The following is a 27,291-nucleotide window of genomic DNA, read 5'->3' as shown; positions in this document are numbered from 1 at the left end:
TGCAAAAGTAGTGACCTATCGATCTTCAACCTAAATAATTTATGTAAGAGTGCGTATATGTATGGGTGTGTTTGTTACTTAATTAATTCGGAACGATTTTAATCTCCAACCGCCATTGCTCACCATCAGCTTCCACACTCTGGAATTACTCACAGTACCGATACAAAGTTTCCGTCAGTCTAACCATAAGAAAAGAAAAATCAAGTTGCACAACCGGTCAAGCCAAAATAATTATCATCCTTCCTTGCTTAAACCAAAACATGCAAAATAGCCACAATAAAGGAAAAAGCCGGGAAATCCCCCGGCTGTAGTAGGACGTTGTAGTTCCAACCCAGTTTTAATTACAATCGATCAATCTCGCACGTCTATACGACGTTAAAAATAACCGACGTACACAGGCACTCAATAATGCGTCTGTCCACCTCAGCCTGCCATCAACGTCGACAAGGGAGCTGACTTGCTGCTGTAATCACTGGCCCCTTCGTCTTCATCCTCACTCACATCCGTTTCCCGTCGACGCTTCCTTGAGACAGGCGGCTTCTCCTAAGCATCATGTCCGTGGCGCTGGGTGACATGGCCCTTTTCAAGCATTTTGTTGGCATTCCATATTCGATTTGAACGGTCGTGTACATGCTGACCGAGAGCAGACGAAAATTATCAACAAAAATTACGCTATTTTTCTTCATATTTTGTACAGCGCTTCTTGCCTGCATTCCTTATGTTTTCCAACTATAAATTTTATTTTATTATTAGTCAACATTCCGGGTGCATCTGCGTATGGAATGCAGCCCTTTTTTTCTGGAACAGAATAACCAGAATGTGACTGCCTTTGTTAAACATATTATCCGGTGCTTTAGAATTGTGCACTTCCGTCGTACAGAGTACAGTACGTGGACATTCGCAAAAATTCTGCATGTTACGCCTTTAGCTTGTCGAAATATGGCAAATTGCTATTGAAAAGTCAAACTAATTGAACTGTCAATCTCCGACGCTACCGTAGTGCCCTTTGACAAACTACTTCCGGCATTATCTGTGAAGTGCAAGCAGGATAACTACGTACTCGTACATGTAAATTATCAATTTGTTGACTGGTCTTTTGACTAAAATGTGGGACTGACTTGTGAGATCTTTAGTGGTTTACAGAACCTTGGGATTCTTTCGTTAAATTATTACGAATACGGTTTACTGCATCTTTTGTACACTACAGTTCTAATCCTTCGGGCTACGAATACGTTACAGAACTGCATAAATAACGTTGTACTTTGGGCTGTAGAGATATCGTAACATTTACCTAAACCGAACCCTTCGAGGCTAGCACTATGCAGATCAATGACGTTGACGTTGTTCGGCGGATACAAAAAGGCATGCTTTTTTCAATTTTTTGTATGTAATATTAGCGTATTTAAAGCGTTTTGCAGTAGACACGGTGATGTCATACAATTTCGGAATTTCAGCAAAACCTGCGAAAATTAACTAGAAAAGAGCACTGAAATCAAACAAAAAATGAAACAGATAAGCTACATATTCCCAACATTAATTCTCAAGCTACTGTCCATGCGATTACAATTAGCATTAACTCAACATGTACCAAAAACAACGAAAGTGACTCTCGACAAACTATTCGATGTTAGTAAAAGTCATATTGACCATCACTTCAAGCTGTTCTTCCACCAGCTCATCCGGATGGGCATCCAGCGCGTCTGTGTCCACTCCTAAAGGGTGGTCAACAAAATAATAAAAAAACTACTAATCATATTTAACGTCATGCACAACGTTCCAAATCACCAAACAGCAGAAGTATTTTATCAAACAAACACAGGCATTTCATTAATCTAAATTAAAAAAATTATGCAGGAGGAACTCACACCGTGCAAATTCGTTAAAATCTATCACGCAAATTTTAAACGCCCAGCATTAAATAGTAAGTCAGTCAATTTCGAAAATTTACCGAAAATGCTTTTTAAAAATGTACGTCAAATGGAATAGCAACGTTGTCAACTTCAACTCTATCCATCTTCCACCAAATTTGCACTTTTTCTAAACTGTCTTCCTGTTATGAACACCAAAATACGCACCTCGTCTTAGCGCCACTCGTTTGTGTCGTCCTTGCTCGAAATAGCGCTGTTTTGTCGTCAAAAAATCCGTGAACTCTGTCATCTGGCGTTTTCGCCGCTCCGAGACTTCCTAAATCAACATAATACGGTTTTTGTGCTTCCCTGTGCTGCAATTACATCAACACACCTTCGACGCCTTCGATGCCAACAAGCGATCCTTAGTTTCAAATTCCGATGCGTATTTCTTCAGATTTTTCTTGATGTCTTTAAGCTTCTCTGCCGGCAGAATCGAAACGGGTCTCGGTCGCCAGCTAAACATACTCAATCCATCCACTTTCTCATTACGGATATAGCGGCCTTGGAAGGAATACAGTGTAAATCCATTATCTTTCTGTAAATTCACAAAGATTTCTGGGTTGAGAAAATCAAAATAATCTAGTATCAACCTGGACAGACCTCAAACAATTGCACTGTCTTGAAATACAGAAAGTATCATTATAAATGTACAAGCATTTAACCAATCATTAGGATCCGATATTCTTTGCATAAAAACCCAACGAAGAAGCAAAAAATTATTGGTAGTGCTCAATTATTAAACAACAATTATTACCCTGTTTCCTGCATTCGAAGAGGATGTAACTGCTGTGAGGTAGCGTCCTGTGGGATCCCACTGGACATCAGAGAGCAGAAAGTGTTCCACATCCGCCAACACTGACAAATCGGCGGTGTCCACAAAAATTAAATACCCAACGCTTCCGCTGCATAACATACAGACTGTCTTAATCAGTAGTCAGTACACCGTCAGAAATACGATTCTGCTTTACCTCGAAGCCGTGTGAAGAACGACAAATTGTCCCATAGGTGACCAGGAGATTTTCTCCACTTTGTGCCGCAGCGCTAATTTTTCTATAACGCACAGATACTCGTAATCAAAAATCTGAAATTTGCAGAAGATCTGCAACTTTTCGATGGACAATGACACTTACTGACTAATTCGAAAGTGACGCCTTGTCGTCCACTATAGAAATTAGCCGATGTTACTGAATCAGCAACAGTCAGCACCACTAATTTGTTGCCATTTGGTTCCCAGGATAAATCCACGATGGGATCTGCAAACGTCAATGAAATTCATTCAGTTTTCTGATAAATCATTGCATGTTACTAAAATAAGTTAACGTTCAAGTTTTTTTACTAATTAAAGGAAGAGACCCATGAGAGGCAAAAAGATCATCAACGTGGTTTCAAAATGCCAACTGATCTTGTGAAACAGGACCAATGGATCTATTTCTCTAACAACCTGCCACGCGAACTGGTAGTCTAAAAAACTGAAATATAACTTCCGAAACCGGTCTCGCTCTGCTCACCTCGTATCTCAATGGATTCTACGGGGACTTCCTTTCTTTTAATCAGGGTGAAAATCTCCAGATTGTGAAATATTCCACCGTAGTCAAACTTGTTTTCGCCTTTTTTCTTGATATGCTTATAACGCTGCACTTTGACGGCCATGTAATCGCCGTTTTTCTGCCAGTAGAATTCGCAGTCCTTGACGCTGAACAGCTGCTTACTGCGGATCTCCTCCATGGGCTTGTCTTTGTCGGGTGGAACGTACAGAAGAACGACTCGGGCCGGTACATCTTTGTTGTCACTCTCACGCACCCAGTAGGCGAGATAATTATGTGCCGGACTCCATGAGAAATCTGCCACGCCGGGAATCTCGCGGACGACGCGAGAGAAAGTCTATGTAACGATAAATAATATTAAACGGCTGATACAAGTTATACATGGCATATAAATGTCTCCAATCGATCGTAATTAAATGAAAAAGCCTTAAAAAGGAAAAACTTTCGCTATTCGAGCTCACGGAAAACTGTTCACATTACACAATCAGCACTAACCTTGGTGTTGTAAATGTTAATACATTCGTTTTTTGTCATTGTGGCAAAGTAGTTTTCGTCCGGACTCCACCTGGAATGCGAACCACATTCAAACATCAATCACCTAACCAACAGCATGCGCTGGTCTTACTTCAGAAAATTCGGATTCGGAGAGTCCTTCTCGCTCCAGGCGAAGCTCTTCTTTTTCGCCGACGTTACCACATCCCACAGTATCAGACACTGCTCGTCCACCGGCAGATGTTCGGGCTTGTTGCGCATCGTTAGAATATAACTAACAAACAGAATAATCACTTTAAAAACTGCTAGACTCGTCTTTTTCTCTAATCGGGAGAACCAAATCCACAGCGTTTCAGACAACCATGGCCGAAAAAACCAAGTACTGGTAGCATATTTACCGCTCATTAGGAGAAAAGGCTGCATTTACGACTCCCTCGTGACTGAAACGGGTGATCTGCGCAAATTTGGGTCCGCCCCAAAGGGCTACTCCTTTCTGATGAAAGGTGGCCAGGTAGGTGCCAAGGGGTGACCAGATGGCGTAGCGGTCGGTCCAGTGCTGAAATAACGTCACTGCTTTCCGAATCAGTTGGTCATATTAGCGAGTCACTTATAATTTCTTTTACTGTTTAATTCAAAACGAAACCTGCTGCGCTGAATTAATTAGTAAAAAACATGTCTAAATTAATAAAAGTTTATGTATAAGCGGGTGATCCGCGCGGAATTAAGCAAAGAAATCTGTGCAACGAAATGTAAAAATCGACTGTCAAATAACACTACAAAAGTAATAAAATTCTATTCAAATGTTACGTATACGAACATCGCGTTCTTCCAGCAAAGCAGGCTCCACGGGAGAATTCGCGTATGCCGTCATCTTTTCGGTTCCTGTGTTGCCGCCCCATATGACAGCATAATGATCATAACAGTCATCACTTTCCAGCCAATAGCGCAAATTCCCCTGATCAACGACAACCAAATTAATGGAAGAAAACACAGAAAAATCAAAAATCCGAATTCCCAAAAACACACTCACGGGATCCTTGAAAGGCCGAACTGTTGGCTCTTCCGCTTCATCCGGGACTGAGATATACCTAAATCAATTAAACTTTTAGGCTAATTTGTCTTAATCAAGCCGGCATTTGACAGGATGAAAAAAACAAGCGGACCAGAAAAATAACGATTTGCGGAATTTTGTTAAAACTTCAGAGGCAAATTTCTATAAAGCCTTAACAGCCTTACTTATCGAAATCCACGAAGAAGTCTGCAGATAATGTATGCTGCTTGTCGAATTTATATCCATTCATCGCTTTCTTAACCCGCGCCGCTGTCGATGGTTCCGCATCCGAGTCAGCGAATTCATAAAACGCGAATCTGCAAACAAATAAAATCCAGGAAAAAATTTGAATAAATAATCCGCACAAACTACATGATTTTCCAGCATTTCACCATTCTAACTCACCCTTTGGACACATTATTTTCATCCAGCGGATGAATCTCATTGATTATTTCGGCCACATCAAAGCTGGCCAGCTGGCCCATGATCTTCTTGACCACGTTCTTCAATTTTTCCAGGCGCTCCGGTGGCACCATAGGCAGTCCATCCAGAATGATGATACTTTCCATTCCCGTCGTTTCATTAGGACGCACTTTCAGGATATCCGTTAATAATTCTGTAAACCATACGGAAACATGATTCCCTCGGAAGTAGGATGCGGAAAATGGGGAAGAACCCCGTTCAGGATGCGATACATCATACGGCGGCTCCTCACCTTCATCACTGATATTGTCGATGTAATCGGCTGGATCGGCAAAATTCGGCATGTGGGGATAGCTCGCAGAATCGGAGCGTGATGCGGTCGAACGCTTTCGACCGTCGACTAAAGTAGCCATTTTATGAGAAAATAAATTAAATTAGACCTGTAAAGATAAATTATTTATCAAACAGATACGGGAAACCTTGCCGCGACTGCGGTGAAAATGTGGCATAATTCTGGTGAGCAGCGAGCAGAGGCTAAAGCTTGGGGTAAGCTATGGCCGGGTGGCCCCGACCCCACTTTTTTTTATTTGAAATTAGCTCACCTCTCTTTTCCGTAAGTTGTATCAGCCCGTCTTTGCGGCTGCCACAGTTCTACACTTCAATTTTACGAAACTGGTTCACTTTGAATTGATAAGTACAGTACGAGTACTAAAAGGTTTCTGCTCAGTACTTGAGGTTATTATGTTAGCAATTTAATCCAATGTTAAGTAAAGCGTCACTCGCTAGCCTTTCTATACAGTGTCAAAATCTGAGGTGTCTTGTCTATGGGTTACGATGCAGATAAATTACTGTATTATTATGTATCCTCGTGATCTGTAACAAAATCGAAAAGTCACAATTATCTGACAGAAATCCAGTTTCACTAGATAAACTGATGCTACCATTTTATGACTGTGATCCAACCCAACATACATTTTGCAATCGCGCATAATGTGTTCGAATTCTGAGCGACCATCAACCATGGCGACAAGTGGCACAGTAACAAGTTGGCAGAATGGCAGTAAATATACAGAAACAACAACATTGAACATTCGACAGGAAATCAAAATGCACACCGGTCAAAGCCAACATTATTTATCACCTTTCCTTGCTCAAACCAAAAAATGCAAAACAACAATAATTAAGGAAACCAGGAAACCCGCCGACTTAAATAGGAAGCTGTACTCCCAGCCTAGCGCAGCTACAATCGATCAATCTCGAGGTCTTCCACAATGAGTAGTGCTTAAAATAAAAATATCCCATGCGCAAGCAAGCACTCAGTGATTTGTCTGTCCACCTCAGCTTTCCAACGACGTCGACAAGGGAGCTGCTTTGCTGCTGTAATTACTGGCTCCTTCGTCTTCATCCTCACTTAAATCCGCTTCCCGTCGACGTTTCCTGGAGACCGTTGGCTTGTCCTCAGTATCACTGGCCTCTTCGTCCGAAGCGCTGGGTGACAGGGCCCTTTTCAAGCTTTTCTTGCTGGCACTCCACATTCGATTTAACCGACCCTGCTGGCCGAAGAGCAGCAGAAAATTATCCACGAATTCACGACTTTTTTCCTCCCACTTGTTCAGCACTTGATGGCTGCGCTCCTCAATGTCTTCCACAACTTTCTGGGTGCGCTTGCGAATCGTGCCTATTTTCTCCTGGAACTGGATGCGCTTTTCTTTCATAAAGCCGACATTTAAATCCTTCCGGGTATAGCCACGCTTTAGATTCCGCCGTACGTAGATGTCGTAATCTCGAACAATACGGGCCTGTCAAAATACGGTAGATGATACTGATATATCTATGGGTAAAATGCAGTTTTAAACTGTGCATAGTAGTACATATTGCTCTTGGCATAGACAAACAGCTTTCTTTGTTATCAGTGATTGCAAAATACTTGTCGCGGAGCTGCTACATAATCAGCATAAACAGATTCCAAAAGAGTGACATTAAAAGTCGCAGACCACGGGACAGACATCAACACAGCATACAACTACAGGCCACGACCCACATAGTTTTCGAATAACAGCTAGTAAAAAACTACAGTTTAAACTTTAAAGAGCTGTAGTACCTAGCTGCAAATATAAAAAAACTGCAATCCATCAAACAGCAGTTCAAAAGTGCAGTATTGCAAAAAGCGTCTCGTGGCTTATGGTAGAAATAAAATGTAAGATTCTAAGAAACAGAAAATGTTGCTCGCACGTCTTACTTGCATTAGGTATACTAGTATTCAATCGGTTCGAAAAAGAGTAAAGTAAAAATGTACTGCACAGTGTGCAGTGCACACACCCAAGGGCATGACAAAGCTTTATCCACTTACAACAACATCAGAAGTGGACACTCCTTCGGTCCTCTGAGTAGCGACAAAACGTCCAGCCTGTTTTACCCAGTGATAAATATCATCGTGATCATCGGCCCCGTACGGTAAGTCGTCATGGGCCACGAAATCGATTTTGTTTTCCGCTAGAAATTCCGGTGTTAGTACCCACGGGGCATTGCGGTACACTTCATCCACATAGCGACAGTGACGCACGGATTCGTAGCGCTCCCATTCATTCATTACCGTCTTTCCTTTTAATTTATGTGTTAAGGCATCATTACAAACTCCCACGATCAAGTAAACAGAAGGGAAAGCTGTTTTGGCTTGCATCAATTGGCGGGCATGACCTAGAAAATATATCGAAACGTCGCTCAGCAAGTCAGCAGTATCGCGGTAGTAGTTAGTGTATCAGTATGTCAATATTAAAGAGTACGGTAGTAAGAAGTAAGAACTAAGAATACTCAACATCGTTATTATCAATTTCACTGCAACTTATTATCACTAAACAGTCACACAGTCTCTGTCTAGGCTGTACGCCTATTTAAAACACAAACTATGATATTTCCACCGGTGCGAAAATTGAAACTGCAAATAAAATGCTTAAAAAGTTGTTCACGGTGTAAAGACAAAAGGAGCCGTCGCTAACAATCTCATCGCGCTACTTCTTCCGTAACGTGATAAGTCACTGATAACTGTGATTATTATACAGTTCACAAGTACGAGTATTTAGGTGCATAAACTGCTACAAATGCTGGAATTTGGATCACAAGTTCAAAGAAACGATTCAATTCAACACATTCCGCACCATCTGATTTCCAAGAGTTGTGAACTGGCAACTCAATGAACTGATACGACCGACGTAAAAAAAATCGGAACCATGAACTTTTCTCCTGGTACTAACATCATTGCAGCATTGTAGTCAAGCATGCTGCAGAATGCAGACTAAGTTATCCCAAGTTATACCCAAAAACAATAATAAATTATTATTATCAGTTAGTACGCATGCAAAGCTGCGTTATTTCTCACTAAATAATTAAACACAACGCTTACAAAAAACGATGTCACTCTGTGTCCAAAATGGCGCAAAAGAAATATTTAAAGAGCGTGCTTTTGCGTGGCTCAAGTTCATTTAACAATTTTTACAAGTAAAAAGTAGCACGCTCATTTTGCTTTCCAAAAAACTTGCAATAACATGTATTCAAAACCACTAAAAAACCACACGGCTCCACCAAAATTAACATTCCTAACAAGTCGGAAATTCCAGCGTTATTCACGATTCTTGACGTTTTTCCGAACTTCAGAAAACGTTTAGTAACTACACCGCCATGACTTGCGTGCTGATAAACGAAATTCCAACATACCTGCATGGAACAGGTCGTAAATCCCATCAGCGTAGACACGAATTGGCCGATCACACTCTCCCGCTTTAGCTTTCTCCAGAGAGACCTGCACATCGTAATTTACTCGATCACGCTCCTGCTGCGCCAGTTCACCATCCGAATACAAAGCCGCAAATGTCAAGGCCAACGGTGGCTGTTCGTTCATGGGCGGCTCTTTGACTAAGGGATCGGTGTCGGCGTAGGAACGAGCAGGAACAGGGGAGGTCTCTTTGGATGTCGACGGGGTATACGTGAAACGGGGACTGTCCTCCGAGCCCGAGCTCGTTTGCGAGGCAGTGTCGTCGTCTAGTTCGCCAGCCATGTTATCGACTAACACTTGCGGAGAATGGGAACGTTTTCTGGAAAGTCGGGGCTTAGGCGCAGAACGACGACTACTTCTACTGCCAGTTGGGCTGACAGATTTTGTTGGCCGTTGGCGTAACGAGTACGAAGGCGATGATTTGGCAGCGTCTCCCATTGTGACACGACGTTATACAATGGTCCTCTTTGATAAAAGCTAATGATAAAAAACGATTGATTTGATAAGTACTATTACGCTGCGCTAGCACTACTCTGTACTAGGGAGATAGATAAACCATAAAGCGACGCAATAAATTTTGCACAGTTAATCTAAAACAAAGAAATTCTATAGAATTTCTCGAACGAATACTACAAATTTCTGGGAGAAATCTGGATATCACATCTTGTGGTGCTACGCAGCAACTTGAAGTTGTTCAAAAAATCAAAAGGCAAATGAGCCAACGCCAACTCACTTGAAGAGTTGAAGTAGAGGCAAAACCATACTTATAACTACTAGTATAGAGTATAGAGTAATGATATAGTAAGAGAGTACATTGATTGCATTGTAGTTAGATGCAAGATGCTGCACAGCACATCAACACAGATTATACAGGGCTCAGAGTAGAAGAATATCTACTAGGCACGATTCTGTTTCGTCTTAAGGTGGCACTGAGAGCATAGTGAACATATGCTACGAGATCTTAAATCATTATGACTCCTAGACAGCCATGAAACGTAGGCACAAGTGCGCAACTAAAATATCGAAAACATTTGTATGCCTACTAGTATATATTATTCTGTTTTGTATTCACATTACGCGAAATTAACAAAGGAATTTGAAAATTTATACATATGTGTCTATAGAAATCTCATACGATGATCTGATCTGGATCTCTGTACATATAGTATAGCGGAAGCAAAGGCCAAGCTTTCAAGATCACAGGCTGCACAGGCAGGATTCTATTATTAATTGCGGGTATAGGTGAGCATATGCTACTTATCTTGTAGGCGGCAGCAAACAGAAGTGCGGAACTACGATATTATTAAATTATTAAGTACCGACTTTCTGTTCATTGACAGTATATGAATCATTATCAGCATAATGCATAATCTGATATTTGTTATCGAGATAAGAGTTTGGATCCTAGTATAGCCAAAATAAGATTGTTTCAAGCAAGAGGGTGGCTGTTATCAGCTGCATGAAAAAGTTCTAAAGATTCAGAAATTTAATCGAAGTATAAACAAATTGTTACCGTAATTGTGTTTTGTTCGTAATTGGAAATTACGGGCATTTCGCTCCCAGTTTTAGAAGTACTTATCCAGAGTAATAATACACCGCAATCATGGTGCTCGAGTGGTTGCTTGAACCTATAACTCCTCACACTACGAAATATATCTCGAACAGGTAAGTCCACAAACGGAACCCGAAACTATAAATAATAAGGAAAGGCGACAAGTAAAGTTCAGTGGTAGATTTTTTTCGGTTTAGTTTTCACGAGTACATCATCTCACATTCTCACTCCAGATAATGGGCGATTTCTGTGTTGCGTTGTATCCTGTTTGCTTATCTTTTCAACATTTGTTCTGGCGAACTCATGTTATTCTGTTATATAAATAAACCCAACGAAATATGGTACGGAAACTGTAAACAGCTAAACTGATCGAGTATGTTTTTAGGTACCCCAATGATTCCGACAAGGCACACTGGAGACGCATCAACTACGATCCGGGTATGAACGAGAAGGCCCGCACCAATCCAGACGAATCTTTCAGTAAGTACCCCCTGGTTTAATCAGCATGCAGTACTTCCAGAAGTGTGCGGCGCTGTGCGCTGATTTTTTTTGGTGACTTTAGTTTTCTGTACTAAATCTTATGATAAAGCGATATGCATCTACTACTGAAATACGATGAGTGCAGACATAAGTACATATTTCAACAGGTATTAAAGTACAATACGTAAACAAAAATTAATGTAATATGCCTGAACGCTTTACTGACGTGATAATAATGTACGTGATCGTTCACATAAACAATTCATTTATTTGTATGGAGTTCGTTAATGGGATAACCAATGTGAACGAATTGTCACTTGTGTGACATTTGTGCGCATACTGGAGTTGCTGTCAGTCACAGCATTATTGATGTTATGATTGTTATCACGGCATTGTGCGAGAATTGTTAGTTTCGGTTTTAAAAAATTTGATAGATTTGTCCCATCACCTCCAGTACTTACTGATTAAAATTCAAAATCACTGACAAACTTGAAATTTGTAAATCTTTTTCGTATTTGCAGCGATCAATAATCTTGCTCTACAAACACAATGGAACAGACCCATCACCGCCACGCAGGCAGTTCGCCGTTTAACTATGGAGAAGATCATGATGAGGTTAGTTGGAACTTGGATCTCAGTTGAAGCCCATATGATGGACATATCCGCAGATTGGCAGTTATTTTTCACACAAATTTTTCATACTGAATTGACTGCTTATGTGTTGGCACGCTGGCCAATCCCTTAGTAGATTTTATTACGGTAAATATTTGCTTTTCTTCGTTTTTTCTAAGCTTGAGTTAATGTTGACCACTTGATCAACGCTGACTACTTCGGGTGACCGCTGACCAATTACTTAATTAAAACGTAAACAAATATCAAGGCTTTTGTAAATGTAAATAAAACTTACATTTGTGTAAGTATGCACAGTTACTTAATGGTCCCACATGTGTGGTTGACCCTCATTGTCAGAGACTGACACTAGAAGTAACTTTGTTTTGTTTGCAGACCGGATTGGGAAGATGCTTTGAAAGAATACGAGGCACACAGGCAGAAGTATTTGATGCCTGGATCCGAGTATATGTTAGCGCTTTTTAATTTAAAACGAGAAGTGAAGCTGCGCTACCGACATGAAACGACTCCGTATGAATTCAAACCTCCTCAATTTGAAAACTTCTACTGGCCCTTACCCTTCATTCGGCCTACACGTGAGAAGACTACCAAGTCGTTCTTCGATCCTCCGCCGACTCCGTAAAAAAGATTTGCGCAAGCGTTTGTTGCATGATTTCAGTTTACTGTTCGTTTTCGCTAAATTGACTGCTGTATAGTCTATAGCGTAACTTCATTTCTTTCTGTATAAATCGTTAGTTTTGTGTTTCTGGTTTGAGGTGCTTTTCTTCAAGTCGACTTTAATAAATTTAAAATAAATATCCTATGCTGTATTGCGTGGTGTTGAGTCATAATTCTTGCTTCGTATATTTTTGACTGTAGCATGACACGATAAATTACTGAAGTACTGTAATGTAAAACATCTGCATTTTGTAATACGTTTTATAAATTATAAAGCCGTGAGAAATTGAGAATCGTGTGGGTGCAGTTGACTGCAGTGGGGGACCACTGGGTGCGGGTAAACTGTAGACTGCAGTCTTATTGCAGTCAATTTCGGAACATTTATTTTTCTTTGGAAAATTAATTTTTTCTAGGGTAATGATGCTACGATATCTTTGCTGCACAGGTACGTATTCGTAAATTTTTGTTGTCCTGGTGCTATGTAATTAACACGAACGAAAGTAAAATACTTCAAAATGTAGACAAAGATGTTTGACACACGAAACTTGACGAAAGTCTGTTCCATTACAGTAATTAATATCTGGTGCAGTTTATAGCTGTTCAGTCCATAAGGCAACTTTTTGTTCGCAACAGCGAAACGTTACGTTGATCTCCGCTTCCATCTATAGTGTGAAGCCGGAAAGAAAGTGCAAAACTTGTAGAAAATCATAAGTTTCATTCCGCTGTCGGCACTTGACCACAGTGACGTACAGGTAAGTACAGTAACCACGATCAGTAATCTGCTTGTTAGTACGGCATCACGGGACATGCACAGCGCTAGTAGGAAGTTGCCACTGCTGGAAACCTGATTATTTACAATGCTGTATAATTTTTCTCTCGTGTATTTTATAATAAAATTATATTATTTTTCTTCCCTTCTAGTTCTCGGCTTTATAATACAACAAAGAGCTGTTAGAGCTCTCCGTCCACTACAACAATCAATCGCGCCCTGCAAAATATCTGCTGCGCCAGTTGCACATTTTTACGACAGCCTTCGGAAAAACTGAATAAGGATAGAACCACTTATTCGTGCTCCGATACCCAACTTTTTAGAGGAATGTTTGTTTTACAAGGATTCACTCAGCTTACAATTAGAACAAAGCTGATTTATAAAATCGGGTTCCTGCAGATTCCTGCTATAAATTCGTCCCGTATGGTTACAGCTGGATTGATCAGCTGTGTTTGCGTTTTAAACAACTTACGGGCATATATGCCTGCCCTACGGGCTACGGCCGTTACTATCGTTGGCAGTTGTTTGAATTTTGGTGGCTTTTCTGATTGTAAATTTCTATTATGATGAGCTTTATCCTTATCCAGTTTTCTGATACAGCTTATCCAGTTTTCTGTACGTACCTACATTGCTGTGCATTATCAGTTTTTTTTTCATAATTCAGCTCGTCTTTGAAACAGTGGAGTTGGAGTTGGTGCGTATTGCGCAGAAGTTTTTATGGTGATTATTTGGCTATGGCAGTGACATGGAGCACCAGCACAGAGGATCTGGTGTGCGAACACCGCGATGCCAAAGCGACAACAGCAGCCTTGGATTGCACGGGACGTTTTGCTGTTCTGGCTGGTCGGTTAGGAATCTCCCTGATCGATCTCAATCAACCTCAGGCAGCTCTTTTCAAGGTTCCTCGAACGAGTAAATGGGAAGTTAGCGTCGTGGGCTGGAACCAGCATCCTCATCATCGCCACATGCTAGCCGTGGCATCCAACCAGAAAGTGGATGTTTGGAATTTTGACTATCAGAATGTGAATCTACAACTACCAAAAACTGCTGTGCCCATCAAAGGTGCGAAAAAATTTACGTGATATTTTTAGTGTAATTTCTATAATGATGGGTATAATAGTTACTTAAAGTTACTTACTATAATTCCATAATTTTTTTCTGCAGTAAACTGTACGTTCTTATCTTTATTTCTTACCTTTACGATCACTGTTTTTTTTGTTCTAGTGATGTACATTTTTTCGAAATGTCCCTATTACGTACAGTGTTACGGCACTTTTTTGTTTCGTATGAAAAAATTTCCTGTGTACATATGTGACTTCTGCGTAAACAAGAGAAGTTGCTTTAGATTCTGACAGCGTAACTAAATGATTAGGGGATGACGCTTAAAAAATATTGTTGTTAAATTTCATTTTTTCTTCGATTTAGTTTGTGTACTATATATAGCACCGCTTTTTCGTTTGTTTAAAAGACACACGCACCGTTTTGTTTATAAGACACGCGCGTAAATAAAATGTTATTAGAGATTAAAATTTTCGGTGGATTGAATGTTGCTTATTACCGTTTTTTCTCGTTATTAATAATATTGGTTTATTTACAGGACATGCGCGATCTATCTTGGATTTGGACTGGAATTTTGCGGAGCCGACAGTGTTAGTGACATGTTCAGTGGACAGCTATGTCAACATTTGGGATGTTAAGGATGTCCGAAAACCTGTCGCCAGTCTGCCATCTGTGTCCGGCGCATCCCAAGCAAAGTGGTGTAAAGTCGGTAAGAATTTCCTGGCGACGGCGCACGAAGCGGATTGTAAAATCTGGGATTTCCGCAAGGCGAATACACCAATCGAATACATTACGGCTCATTCGGCCAAAATAAATGGAATTGATTGGAGTCCGTCAAATGGAAATCATTTGGTCACTTGTGGTCAGGATAGCCACATCAAAGTGAGAGCATTCCCTTTTTGAGCATTATATCGCCGATTGTGCTTAATTTGAATTATCTTTGCCTATGATCCATGCAAGTGCTTTATGGCTTGCAATTCCAATGTATTTTCAGCGATTCTTTAAAAAACGTATTTCTTGTTTTGTTCGTTTTTCAGCGACGTTGCCGTTCTCAGTACATTTAATTACTTATTTTCAACTTTGTTTAGTGACTTTCCGTTTTTAAATTACAAATTGAGTGTTTTTACATTATCAGTTACAAAATTTTGCTTAGAAGGATTGTGGCAAATGCAGACTGCAATACCGCTCGATCACGAATTTGCTTGGTAGGTGTGGGACATTTCAGCACCAAAGAAACCGGAAACCATTATCCCACTGCCTTCTCCTGTGTGGAGGGCCCGTTTTACTCCGTTTGGTGAAGCCCTTGTTAGTGTCGGCATCCCGCAACTGCACCGTGGCGAGCATAATCTGACGCTGTGGGCGCTTAGCGATATCTCCACCCCAGTGCACATCTATTCGGGGCATACGGAAGGGATCTACGATTTCTTCTGGCGGTCTCCGCGTTCAGGGGAATTCCAGCTGATTAGCTGGTCGAAAGATCAGACGTTACGCCTATGGAAGAGTGATACGTCCATAATAAAGCAATGTGGTTCGGCGTTCCTTAACCATACAATTGTCTTGGATCATCACCATGTCGATATGAATGTAGTGGGAGGCAAAGAGAATAATTACTCCGCCGGTTCACAGTCGCTGCTGAGTTTGACCGGTTCCATGTCGCCTCCGGCTTTCCCGAATTTTCCTTTGGAAAGGGAACTGCGGTCTATTGATATGCCCAACGTGGTGTTGGATGAGCAGGACGCCAAAATGCGAACGTGCACTGTTTCTGTCACATGTGGTCCGCATGTTGTGAAGATCTCATTATTGTTTCCTTCGGGATATCCAGACACTAGTTGCCCGATCTTTAACCTTGGTACTGAAACCACGTTGAACCCGATTGCACAGAAACAAGTGAGTCATAAGGTTCAGTGATGATGACTGCAATCATTCGAATATGAGAAATATTTCGCAATAGTATTGTTGATCCAGCATTTTAAAATTGGTTGATCGGCTCTTTTAGGTGACCCAAGTTTTAACTGATATATTTAACCGCTGTCTGAAAAACCAAGCGATGTCATTGGCGTTGGGCATCCGTGCTGTGCTCCAGTTTCTGGGCACTCTGTCGTCGGATGCCAGTCCTTCGCCGCGATTAGATGGCCACCCGGCGTTCATTTCCCCACCTGCACGCCAGCAGCCAGCGAATTTCAAGATGGGACAACCGATTACTCGCCTAATCAGCCAACGCAGTGATACATATTCCCCGGTCATCAATGCGGCGGCCGCCAAACTCTTCCCAGCCGGTAGTGCCCCCATCCAGTACTCTTCTGCCGTGCCAGTGCCGTTTCCGCGGATATGTGGTGCCCATTTTGCTGGAGATAAATTGGTACGCTGGAGTGACGCTTGGAAACTGGGCCATTCCACGAGCTCGAAAAGCTTTACGGAACGCACCGGTTCCATGATTTATCCGTCGGATTTATCCAACACGGTGCGGCAGGTGCTGAAACCGTTGCGGAAAAAGGGCAAGGCAGACAAACGGCCGATTGTCGTGTTTAACGTGCAAGGGCTTCTTCCCGTCCATCCTGCCTTGGTTGCTCATTATCGGTGCGTAAATACCGTTAAGGACTATGACATCATACACTGGTTGAAGATCGCTGTGGTGTTATGACCAAACCTAGTTTAAATTGTAAGGTATATTTGGTTAACTGTTATTCTTTCTATTTTTCTTAATGTACGTCTTCGCAAAGGGTTTCGTTGCGATCGCTTTTAGTTTCGGTATCGTTCTGTTTGGATTTAGTTTCTATTTTATTGTAAAATTGTTTCTTTTTACTTATTTCAGCAACGATAGCACAAGTCCTGTGATGAGTTTACTGCACAACGCTGAGTTAGCGGATTCTGTGGACCGTAAAGATTTGGCACATATCTGGAGACTGCTAGCGGTCATATCTAAGCCCAACGTTGCACCGGCGTCTGATTTCGATTCTTGCCCATGGTCACTGCATCCTTTTGGTCGGCCAATGCTGGACGATATGTGAGTAGCAGTGCATTCTAACACGTTTTTTTCTGCAGTACTTGTACCTGAGGAACATCCATTTTGTTTGTATTTTCAGAATAAAGCACTACAGAGAAGGCTATGATTCCGCCTTCCTAGCAACATTGGCATGCATTTTTTGCCGATTTTCTTGCTCACAGCGACCTTCGCAGTCAGGTGCAGGGGGAAACCGTGCTTCCAAATCGGCATCGGTGGTTCACTTGAGTCCGCCCTCCGTGCAGAATACACTACGCAGCGACGACACCTGCGATGGCTGGACACATGTGGTTTCCACGTCTTTCAAGGATAAACGCTCCAGCAGTTGGTCCATCTCGACGGGCGGTGATCGGAATGGGCTGGCGGAAGAACAGTTACGGGATAGCGCAGATGATAAGGGTCTTATCAGTCCGAGTCGGCGGATGGAGTTTGATCTGTACAAACGCGAGTACTGTGATTTACTACACAGTTTCCGATTGCTTAATAAACGGGCGGAAATATTGAAGTGCCTGGGACAGCTGCCTGATCCGCATCGTGGGATAGGTAGGAATTTATCTCTTGAAGTAGTTTATAAGGTTTTTGCGAGTACTTCTTGAGTACTGAGACTGACCTTTGAATATTATTAATTCTTATTTTGATTACATAGTACATGTGAGAACATATAAATTTAAATTTTGCACGTGTCGTACGTTTGAGTTTTTTACCTTTTGTGATTTTGCAGAATTTTATAGCCTGTGTCATAAATGTGACCGGGAAGTGCGAGGATCGCAGTGCTTCAATTGCAAGAAAACAGCTGTTTCATGCTCCATATGCCACGGTCCGGTAAAGGGACTGTCGACATTCTGTATACTTTGCGGACACGGCGGACATCTTGTTCACATGGTACGGTAATTTAAGATTAATCTACAATAGCTGATACAGCTGTAGAGTAACTATAGTCTGTGCTCGAAAATGAAATGCAGTGCACCTGAAGACGATACAAAACTTGCACTGCCACTGGTTTTTGTGCCCGATTTATGACCGCGCTCGGTTTATCTAATTTCTGGTGATGCTAAACATATTTAGTTCTATCGCTTCCTTTACGAGCTTCGATGGTTTTATTTCCTATATTACAAATGAACATTTACATACTGTATTCTTCTTAACTTTCGTCTTAATTGGACACTATCTTTAACATAAATTTTTGCTTTCAGGAGGAGTGGTTTCAGTACAACGGAATTTGTCCCAGTGGTTGTGGATGCTCTTGTTTGGAGGTTATGCAGATGGCTCAGTCGTGAACAAGATCGTGGTCGTATTTCGATCAAAGTCTCTCAAGAAGCGTATTATTCAAAATAAATTTAATAATGTTGTCAAAGATTCTGTGGGCCTTTTATATAGAACTGTGATTACTGGGTAAAAGTTTGATTGTGTTATTGGACTGCAGTGGGTTTTTAGATTGTACATATAGTTCATTGTTTGTTGTTGTCCAGGGTTGCACATTGGAATTTTGCTCAAAATTTTTTATACTTATTTTAATGGCAAGATGTGCACAGAATAGATTAAAGCGCAAATCTTCTTTACCGATGCTATTATTTTATTACCAAAACGTGAGACATGGTCCCGCTTGCTTGACATAAAAGAACTGTTTTGATACGAAAGCTATGTCTAAGTGCTAACATTGAAATAATTGAAATGCAGTTAACAGGCTTACTCGTAGGCAACTTGCTAGAACAACTCGAACTACATCAAACGCGCGCACGTTGCAGTTAGCGGCCTTTGGGTGCTTGTTGATTGTGGATATGATTGTGGTGGTGTACTACGGCGGGCCGATTAATCGCCACGATTGGATCATGCCGCTGGGGATTGGGGTTCGGGTTCACTTGATGCAGGTGAATATGTACCCTCGGCGGTGCGGCATGACAAGCCGGATGGTTTCCTTTCGGAGCTGCCCCGCCGCCCTTCCCACCGGCGTGTCCTTTTCCACCTCCCCCTTTGGGTTCACCGGCATTTGCAGGACCCTTGTTAGGCATCTGATTAGCAAATGACAATCAATCTCTGTAGGAAAAAATAGTCAAGATTAAAAAATATATGAACGATCTGTGCCGTGACTGTGCCCTATGAGTAACAATGCCATTGTACTTTTACAGCGGTACTGTACCGGAAATTGCCTACCATATAAAAAACAAACTAAGTACTACAGTAAATGCTGCCAAGGTCACGAGTCACCACACGTATCGATACTGCAGAATGTGTCTCACCCGTGCAACTGCGGAGCACCAAACGTTTGGTTCTAACTGATGATAAAATACTGTAGCTTAATACGAGGATGAATCTGGGACAGCAAGTACAACGTATAGCTGACCACTACAGAGTACATAAACATCTAAAAAATGGCTTCCATAAAGAAGTGCTGCTACTCTGCTTTATATACTTATGAAAAGGGTTGAAAGTTTGTTTGACACGTATATAGCCGGCCATCCAGGAGTGGTCTGGTCGTGTGCTCACTAGGCGTTCTTGTCTGCCTACTTCCGAGTTCCGAGCGTGTGACGGTTCTACCTGGTGAATGGTAACCTTAGTTTGCGCGACCTGAAAGGGGCCGGCCTTTCTTCATTGCTTTTGTACGTAAGTGCTACTGCATGGTTCTAATTTTAAGTAGCACTGCATGACAACAATAACAGCAACTGACCGGCAAATACAAAACGACGCACTTCCAGGACACAAGGCAGCACATGTGGAAGTAGTCACAAGGCAGGTAAAATGCATCGAAAACTCCTTTGTTTCTCGTATGCACAGGTACCGCTTGACCGTAACATTCCGCTGAAATTCAGCGGATTCTTTTACATAAGCCAAAATGTGAAATTTCGCCATTAAATTTATGGTCAATTTTATTATCAACTCGAGCAAGTTTGTTTACGTATTTAAATGTTCTCTTAAATATCCCAAAGATTCAATGCAATTCTGTGCAATTCTATGCACGAATGTGCCCATTATCTATACAGCCAAAACACGGCAACCAGCCACAGACAGGGCTTTCAGCCAAAAACTGTGAAACGTCACCGGAAATCCACCGGGATAGAATACACCAGATAAAAAACAACTACACAATTAAAAGCACTTAAATAGTTGACAAGACAGTTATGTGTACATTGTGTTCAAAAGCCAATCATCAAACGAAAATATAGCGGAATTCAACCCTAACTCGTCTTTGGTTCGGAAGATACCTGAAAAAAATGAAAGGTGAATATGTGGGGAGGCGGTTTCTGTAAAGCGCAAAATATTTGTTATGCCCTGCTTACTTATCATCCTCCTCAGTCGCACAACACACAGGATAAAATCTTCAAAAGTGATAGTACGATCAGACTGTCCATAACGCAGTGCAATAACTCTTAAGACATGGCTGTTCACCAGGTAACCTAAACACAGTTAAAGGTTTACGAAAGTTTGCCGAAATCAAACTGCACAGCAAGGAAATAACGACTGTTACCGGCGCTTTCCATGGCTTCCCGGAGATTTTCCATCTGAATTTTTCCCTCATTTTTCGTATCGTACCGGGCAAAAATATCCTGCAAGGGAACCATTAATTCTATAATTTTGTATTTGGTACACGGTCACACGCTCATCAGAGCATCGGTCAGTTTACCCAGAACAAATTACACTTCTGATAAAATTTCGCACCCACGAAAATCACACAGAAGGCATATTTAAACGCGACTTGTGGAAAACCTAAACTTAGCCTGCTTAATAGAATAATCAGCTAAATTGTTACCTTTAAAAGTAGTTTAAACATTAACACTTTTCAGAACTGTACAAATAACAGGCTTTTCGATGCACATGTCGAACTGTTACCTTCCACTGTTTAATAGTCTCCCATAAACCCATAAACTCGTCTAGACCGAGTTTTCCGGAGAAGTCCACATCCGACATTGTAACCATGCTTCGGACAATTTCAGGGCTAAAGCCTTTGAAATCAAAGTCTAGAAATAAAAATTACTGTGGGAAATATTCAGCTAATTGTTTGTTTCTTCATGAGCAATTATGACTGAGTCAATCTTTTACGGGTTTTCAAGCCTTTGCGGAGAACCGCAGCCAATTCATTAACATCGATCTCCTGCTCTTTGCCGGCGATGTCATGGAAGAGCTTGACAAGCTCGGTTTCTTTGTCCATTTCACTCTGCGAAATAACTGGAACATCCTGTGGAGCAGAACGTTACCAAGGAATTCTAGGTACGGTACACTAATTCTGGTTTTCCATATGTTTAAAAACGACTAAAATGCAAGTAATTTGTCTCTTCGGATTTTCGTAATACTACAGTGAATTAGCAAAAAAACGCGATTGAATAACAATCGATTTCTAAAACAAAGTTTTCAGCTTAATAAAAAAAATTAAAATGTTTTTGGAAACCGCAAAACCTTTACTGCTAATTACAGGAATTTTGATTTTGAAAGTGTACCTTAAGGACAACGCTGGCAATTTCCCTGGGCGAATTGTCATGCTCTCTGAAACATATAAACAATTTTCTAACGAATCTACAGATTTCTCTAACCAAATGCGTTATTGTTAATAACAAGATTTTGCTATACCGCATTTCAATGGGAATTTCACTATAAACTCGCAGGAGAAAGTCGCCTTCTTCGTGCGGCTCGAAGGTGGATGGAATGATGCAGTAATCTCCCGGCGGCAGGCGAAACCGCGTGGTCACCTGCCGGGAATTCACGAAGGCCGGTGCTCGGGCCACCGACGCATTGTAGCGGAAAAACTCGGTGTTAAGTGGAATCGGAGCTTTCTTTGGCAACTGCAAAATTCATAAGCGTACAAATGTTAATAACCTTTTACACAGTTCCCATCTACAGGTCAACATCATACGGTTAAAACAAGATCTGCAGTGCTACGTGTGCACACACTGAAGTGCCCTTATCGCCTGCCTCACTGATTACTATACACCGTATTCTATGTATTGACCATGTTGAGTAGATGGTTGTTGTAATAAATAATTGCCACTTCTTTTAGTTAGCATCAAAAACCGCAATCAAAAGTTTGTAAGAAAATAAGCATAACCGGAAAAATAACAACAGCATTTTTGTTAGTAAAACGTTTTTTGCTGGAAACCACTGCTTACATTATAAATCGCAAATCCAACTGTGAGCAAATCTAGTCCTTGAGATCGCAGTTTTCGCCGCTCTTTCTGCATCAAAGCCACAATACAGGTGGCCAAGCCGTCCGGTCCGTCGGCTTCTCGTAAAGTGATACGATATTGTGGATTCAAATGAAATGACGCTGTAAACAATAATTATCTGTCGTCTGCTGTGCAGTTATCAAGAGCAGTAAATCTTACTGAGATAATTCCGGCAGCCACCAGCTGACACTCCCCGAGTCCACGAGCCGGAGAAGACGTTTGCTTCCCATCGGACCGCATGCTTCCGCGCAAAACTTCCATCCGCCGCCACCATCGTTTCCGGACCCAAATTACAGATTTCAAATTTGCTAAACTGCTGCATCAAGTCGCTGTATGGAATCCTGTATAGCACGATTCATTACGATTTAATCTTAGTATTAGAAAAAAGACACAATAATGTGTGCCACAAAGCATACAGCTTTGTGGCACACACAAGAATTACGAGCACTGCACTTAAAGTAAAAACCTTTTACCGTTTTGAATAATGTGTATAATGTACAGTATATTCGACGTTTTTCTAGCAATAAAAACCAAAACTCTAGCAGCCATGAGTCCATGGCTGAGGCGGTAAAGTATAATTCCTATTACCAGAATTCTCCATCTTCGGCGAATGATACTTCCAGCTGCTTTCTAACTCTTTCTGGAACGTATTTCCATTCAGCCGATCTAGATCGAAAAGGTTTTATAAGCCAAAAATAAGAAAAAACCCACTAAAACTTTTATCGAATGCAAAGAATACCCATCGCTAAAGGCACCTTTCCACTCCGATTCGCCCCAAGGGTTGCGCAAACGTAAGCAGGGAATTTTTCCCGGCTTTGATGTGTGAACATCGATCTAATTGTAAGTAAAAGGAAGCGGCCTTATCTTATGCTTTTTGTAAGGGTCATCGAAATTTGCGGCACACCTAGCTATTTCTATCTACATTTATATTATGGGTAAGCTCAGTAATTGAGTACACATGATTTACACATGTTTAGCATGGTTGATACAATTGTTATCGGTCGTTTGTTTAGTGTATTTGCAAAGATTAATACGTAAGCAAGCATTAACAGATTTACAGCATAATTCATACCAGTTTGACATCTGTAACGCTGTATGCATGACCCATGACCAAGCCATTCGGCAAACGGCTTTCGATTTGTGCGGTAGTGGCCTGTCAAAAACAAAATGCTGTATGTTCCCACCAAGTATTACGCTGATAATCTTAATCTAACGAGAAAAAAAATACTAGTAAACGTTTTGAAATAAAATATATGGCGTTAAACTGTTTTTAAGCTTATTAAGCAAATCCTACATAAGTATTAGTCAATGTTCTATTCGGAAAAAGTAAAAATTTTCGATTTCATCCATGCATACTTCAATCGAACACGACATCAAAGCTCCTAATTCAAACGAGCGTTGGATAATCAGAAATAAATTTTGCGGGGCGGTCTTGAGAGCGTAATCTAAAGATACATCATGCATTAAGAATTTACACGCATAGTTACGGTAACAGAGTCACTTCCGTTTCCGTATCTCGTAAACGGCAAACAGTAGCAATCACACTCACTTTCCGCCAATCCTCCGGTGAAATCCTCCATAGCTTCGCTATCGGTGCCACCGCGCAGATTCTCGTATGATCCGTTCACTCTGCACAAATTAATTTAGAAATAATAAAAAAAAACAAGACTATACCGAATTAAGTAAGCACTGGTTGCGACAGGTCTACTTGTAAGACAAATTCCAAAAAGCAAAAGATCGAGTACATATAAGTTGTAAATCTTGCGCTAGAGTTTATGTGAATTAGCATAATAATGTACTTACTCATCGCAGCTTTTATAAACATTAAATTATATTCTACATGTATACCAACGGCCCAAAACCTAAAACTTGCAGCGCGATCAATCCAGAATTTTTTAAAACATACTTCGCATAAGCCTTTTCTAGCAAAGCAGTCCAGAATTCATTTGTATCGCGAGATTGCATGAACATCAAGCGTCCATTAACGGTTGGAAGTCGGTCGTCAATGACCACATCGACCCTGAAAGCAAATGTTTATTAAATACTCTTACATCAGAGTTCATGTGAATTACTCCTTCTGAATCCCTACCACTGTCCATATTGCCAGAACCGGAAATGAAATATTCCACAGTATTTCTCTGCTTTGGAGAAACCCTGGTCAAGCGGCACAACCCTTTCCAAAAGTTTCTCATTCAACGTTAAATCTGCTACAGCCGCCAGCAGCCAACAATTTCCTGAAAATTGCAAAATGACAACAAACACAAACAGGTTTGCGTAGCGAGAAATTAATTAAAAATTCCTTCTCATACAACCAATAACAATACAATAAACAACAAGGAATAAATAAAACTAAATTATCTGATTCTGTTTTAAAATATCTTCCCTGTTTGGGTTCAGTATTCTTTGCACTTGCTCACCTAATTCTCCTTGAACAATATCAAATCGTTTTGCTCCATCCACAATAAGCTGCGGATTTTTCGCCAATTCCGTTGGTCGCTTCCATTCAAAATGGCGATTATAACGCTGAGTCGGGAAAACACTACGGTCAGTTGCCGGGAAATCCGGATCTTCGAACAGTTCTGGAACAAAACTCAGACCGCTAATTTTAGTGACCACTCACTCTTACGTCACAGCTATCAGTCGCTAGAGCTACTTACTGCCATTCCGAAAACAGTCGTCTCTTAACTGCTCAAACGTTCTCTTGTTAATTGTGTACCCGCGTCGAGATGACCCTCCTACGTGGCCAAACTAAAGGATATAAAAAAATTTAATGCAGAGTCGCACTAATTGTATGTTGCGGTTTATTCTCAAAGTACATCAAGCTAACCAGCCAAGGATCACATCATGTCACAGTTGTCACAATGTCACGAAACAACGAAAATCGTGGCTTTAATAATCGCGGCATCTGCCTGCTTGAAATTCGTAACTGCAGCAAGAATTGTATAAGACTATAAGCATTTATTATCTTTTTAACTATGCATATATAATCCGAATTTCCCTGCAATAGTTGGTCAAGTGTGCACTGATAAGCTATCAAACTCGGTGATTTCTTATTTCTGCCGATTAAAAAAACTGGACAAAAATCTGCCATTAATTTCAGATGCCTAGTTGCCTACTAATACCAGAATAATTCAATAACGCTTATTTTATAAGAAAGACTGATTAATTTTATTTTTCCGAAAATAATGCTGCGCATTGTAACTAGCACTCACAAACCGCTCACCGGTATGGTTTTAGGCGCCAACAACGGCGCACTGACAATCGGAACAGGTTTGCGAAGATTCCCATTGGTCGCCGCCGCAGTCGGACCGACATCCCCGGCCGCTGATCGTTTTTCATACTCCAGACGGGCAACAGGTCGCTGGCTGGCTCCGCCATCGACCAGATCGGCGCCTTTCGCCACTTTCACATCGGAGCTGGACGAGTACAGACATCCGGCCGGTAATTTGGCGTTATTGGCAAATTTCTTGATCAGTTTAGCGGCAATCTGGGTGTAATCAGTGGTGCCATTGATATCCAGCGGCGGCTGCACCGGAATATCCGCTATCCGCTCGTGTCTCCGCACAATCTCCGTGGGTTTAGCATGCACCTGGGTGCTGGTAACTTTCCCGTTGGATGAAGTGTTGTTGCGCGTAACATACTCGCTGTAGGTTATAATGGGGGGCTCACGTTTCGTTGCTCCCGCATGCGCCGTTGTATTGTTGACCATCACATAGTGCAATTTGGTCTTGTACTGCTTCTCCGTCATTTTACACAGTATCGCAGTGAATTTGTCACAGAAGATGATTTCACTTGCAATTTGCAATGCGAGTTCAGATTAACGATCATCCAGAAATCAAAACAATGCTTTCGCGTTTATATTTAAATTTATTTAACCAAACAGAAATGAACACCGCAAACTGAAATCGGTTCGAAAAAAGAAAATCTCCAGATCTGCAAATCGCGATTCCACATTTATCGAGACTTGAATTGTGAAAGCTAGAAGGATGAGTATTCCAATGCGGAAGGTTAAATTAGTACGAGTACACTACTTGTCTAAATAAAACCATCGCGATGGACTTTAAGTTGGCCGAAAATTTATCGTCAGTTTTCATCACTGTTCTCAAACAGTAAGTAGTTGAATGACTCAACAAGATCAACTTAGGCGGTATACTTATATCGCTATGGTATGCATACAACTTCCAGCAGCGGATTCGAACTTGATATTTGATAACACCGTGATCATTGATCAAACAAAGGGGTTAACAACGACCAAATCGCAACGTCATAACTCATACGGAAATTAACCAATAAAATTAATGTAGTACAATCATTAAAAATTCCAAACGCGATCATGACGCATTAAATTTCATTATCAAATCCATCAGATAAATTGACCTGGTTTAATTAAATACATTTTTAGTCATAATTAATTTCATAGTCTCTAATAATTCATAAAGTTACGGTAACGGTATCTAATTAGACTTAATCTTAAAACGCCAGCAGACTCGGTAGGAAGGAAAACCGATTATATACGAATACAGCAATAGTACAGATACTGTACTCGTTCTCACAACAATCAGTTCCGGTCAGCGGTTTATCTTTAAAAAAGCATGTACACACCTAATTCTAATTTGATATCAGCTTCCTATGGATTCCAAGATTTATCCGCACAATATTAAAAAGTGCAGCTGCCAGGCGATACAGGAAAAGAAATCTAAACACTACTAAAAAACAATAAAACACTGCAAATAAACACTACTAAAAAACAGTGAAATTTCAGATCCAAATGATTATTTTAGTATGAAAAGAGCTAGCGAGT

The 27,291-nt window shown here is 41.0% G+C and overlaps 5 protein-coding genes across 5 annotated transcripts; 2 read left to right on the top strand and 3 right to left on the bottom strand.

The window, feature by feature from the left end:
* Positions 1-1,367: 1,367 nt before the first annotated feature.
* Positions 1,368-5,919, bottom strand: LOC129602366 (eukaryotic translation initiation factor 3 subunit B-like). Its single transcript, XM_055501370.1, has 15 exons — positions 5,713-5,919; positions 5,403-5,613; positions 5,183-5,314; positions 4,977-5,034; positions 4,764-4,901; positions 4,345-4,502; positions 4,080-4,220; positions 3,950-4,019; positions 3,419-3,791; positions 3,041-3,163; positions 2,879-2,960; positions 2,665-2,812; positions 2,242-2,445; positions 2,076-2,184; positions 1,368-1,712 (listed from the first exon to the last, which is right to left on the bottom strand). Exons 1-15 carry the CDS (start codon positions 5,831-5,833, stop codon positions 1,618-1,620), a joined length of 2,163 nt encoding a protein of 720 aa, XP_055357345.1. The 5' UTR covers positions 5,834-5,919; the 3' UTR covers positions 1,368-1,617.
* Positions 5,920-6,352: 433 nt separating this feature from the next.
* On the bottom strand, positions 6,353-9,939 carry LOC129600187 (choline-phosphate cytidylyltransferase A-like). The gene is made up of 3 exons (XM_055498626.1): positions 9,132-9,939; positions 7,771-8,117; positions 6,353-7,219 (listed from the first exon to the last, which is right to left on the bottom strand). Exons 1-3 carry the CDS (start codon positions 9,625-9,627, stop codon positions 6,758-6,760), a joined length of 1,305 nt encoding a protein of 434 aa, XP_055354601.1. The 5' UTR covers positions 9,628-9,939; the 3' UTR covers positions 6,353-6,757.
* A 732-nt stretch (positions 9,940-10,671) lies between these two features.
* LOC129602806 (uncharacterized) lies at positions 10,672-12,707 on the top strand. Its single transcript, XM_055501961.1, has 4 exons — positions 10,672-10,854; positions 11,127-11,221; positions 11,743-11,836; positions 12,227-12,707. The coding sequence occupies exons 1-4, from the start codon at positions 10,793-10,795 to the stop codon at positions 12,471-12,473; spliced, it is 498 nt and encodes a 165-aa protein (XP_055357936.1). The 5' UTR covers positions 10,672-10,792; the 3' UTR covers positions 12,474-12,707.
* A 695-nt stretch (positions 12,708-13,402) lies between these two features.
* Positions 13,403-18,896, top strand: LOC129600545 (GATOR complex protein WDR59-like). Its single transcript, XM_055499104.1, has 8 exons — positions 13,403-14,339; positions 14,875-15,218; positions 15,546-16,223; positions 16,333-16,913; positions 17,149-17,340; positions 17,420-17,880; positions 18,059-18,219; positions 18,531-18,896. Exons 1-8 carry the CDS (start codon positions 14,012-14,014, stop codon positions 18,612-18,614), a joined length of 2,829 nt encoding a protein of 942 aa, XP_055355079.1. The 5' UTR covers positions 13,403-14,011; the 3' UTR covers positions 18,615-18,896.
* Positions 18,897-20,189: 1,293 nt separating this feature from the next.
* LOC129599150 (calpain-9-like) lies at positions 20,190-26,623 on the bottom strand. The gene is made up of 19 exons (XM_055497298.1): positions 25,714-26,623; positions 25,148-25,238; positions 24,908-25,069; positions 24,580-24,724; positions 24,397-24,510; positions 24,040-24,119; positions 23,847-23,935; positions 23,563-23,643; positions 23,230-23,324; positions 23,079-23,156; positions 22,650-22,831; positions 22,434-22,591; positions 21,898-22,109; positions 21,768-21,813; positions 21,373-21,508; positions 21,163-21,290; positions 20,801-20,879; positions 20,613-20,729; positions 20,190-20,537 (listed from the first exon to the last, which is right to left on the bottom strand). The coding sequence occupies exons 1-19, from the start codon at positions 26,236-26,238 to the stop codon at positions 20,452-20,454; spliced, it is 2,604 nt and encodes an 867-aa protein (XP_055353273.1). The 5' UTR covers positions 26,239-26,623; the 3' UTR covers positions 20,190-20,451.
* Between the last annotated feature and the right edge of the window lie 668 nt (positions 26,624-27,291).

Source organism: Paramacrobiotus metropolitanus, unplaced genomic scaffold, assembly GCF_019649055.1.
Source record: "Paramacrobiotus metropolitanus isolate TYO unplaced genomic scaffold, Prichtersi_v1.0 Parri_scaffold0000004, whole genome shotgun sequence".
In the NCBI taxonomy this organism is placed as follows: domain Eukaryota; kingdom Metazoa; phylum Tardigrada; class Eutardigrada; order Parachela; family Macrobiotidae; genus Paramacrobiotus; species Paramacrobiotus metropolitanus.
This window is presented reverse-complemented; position numbering and strand designations above follow the sequence as displayed.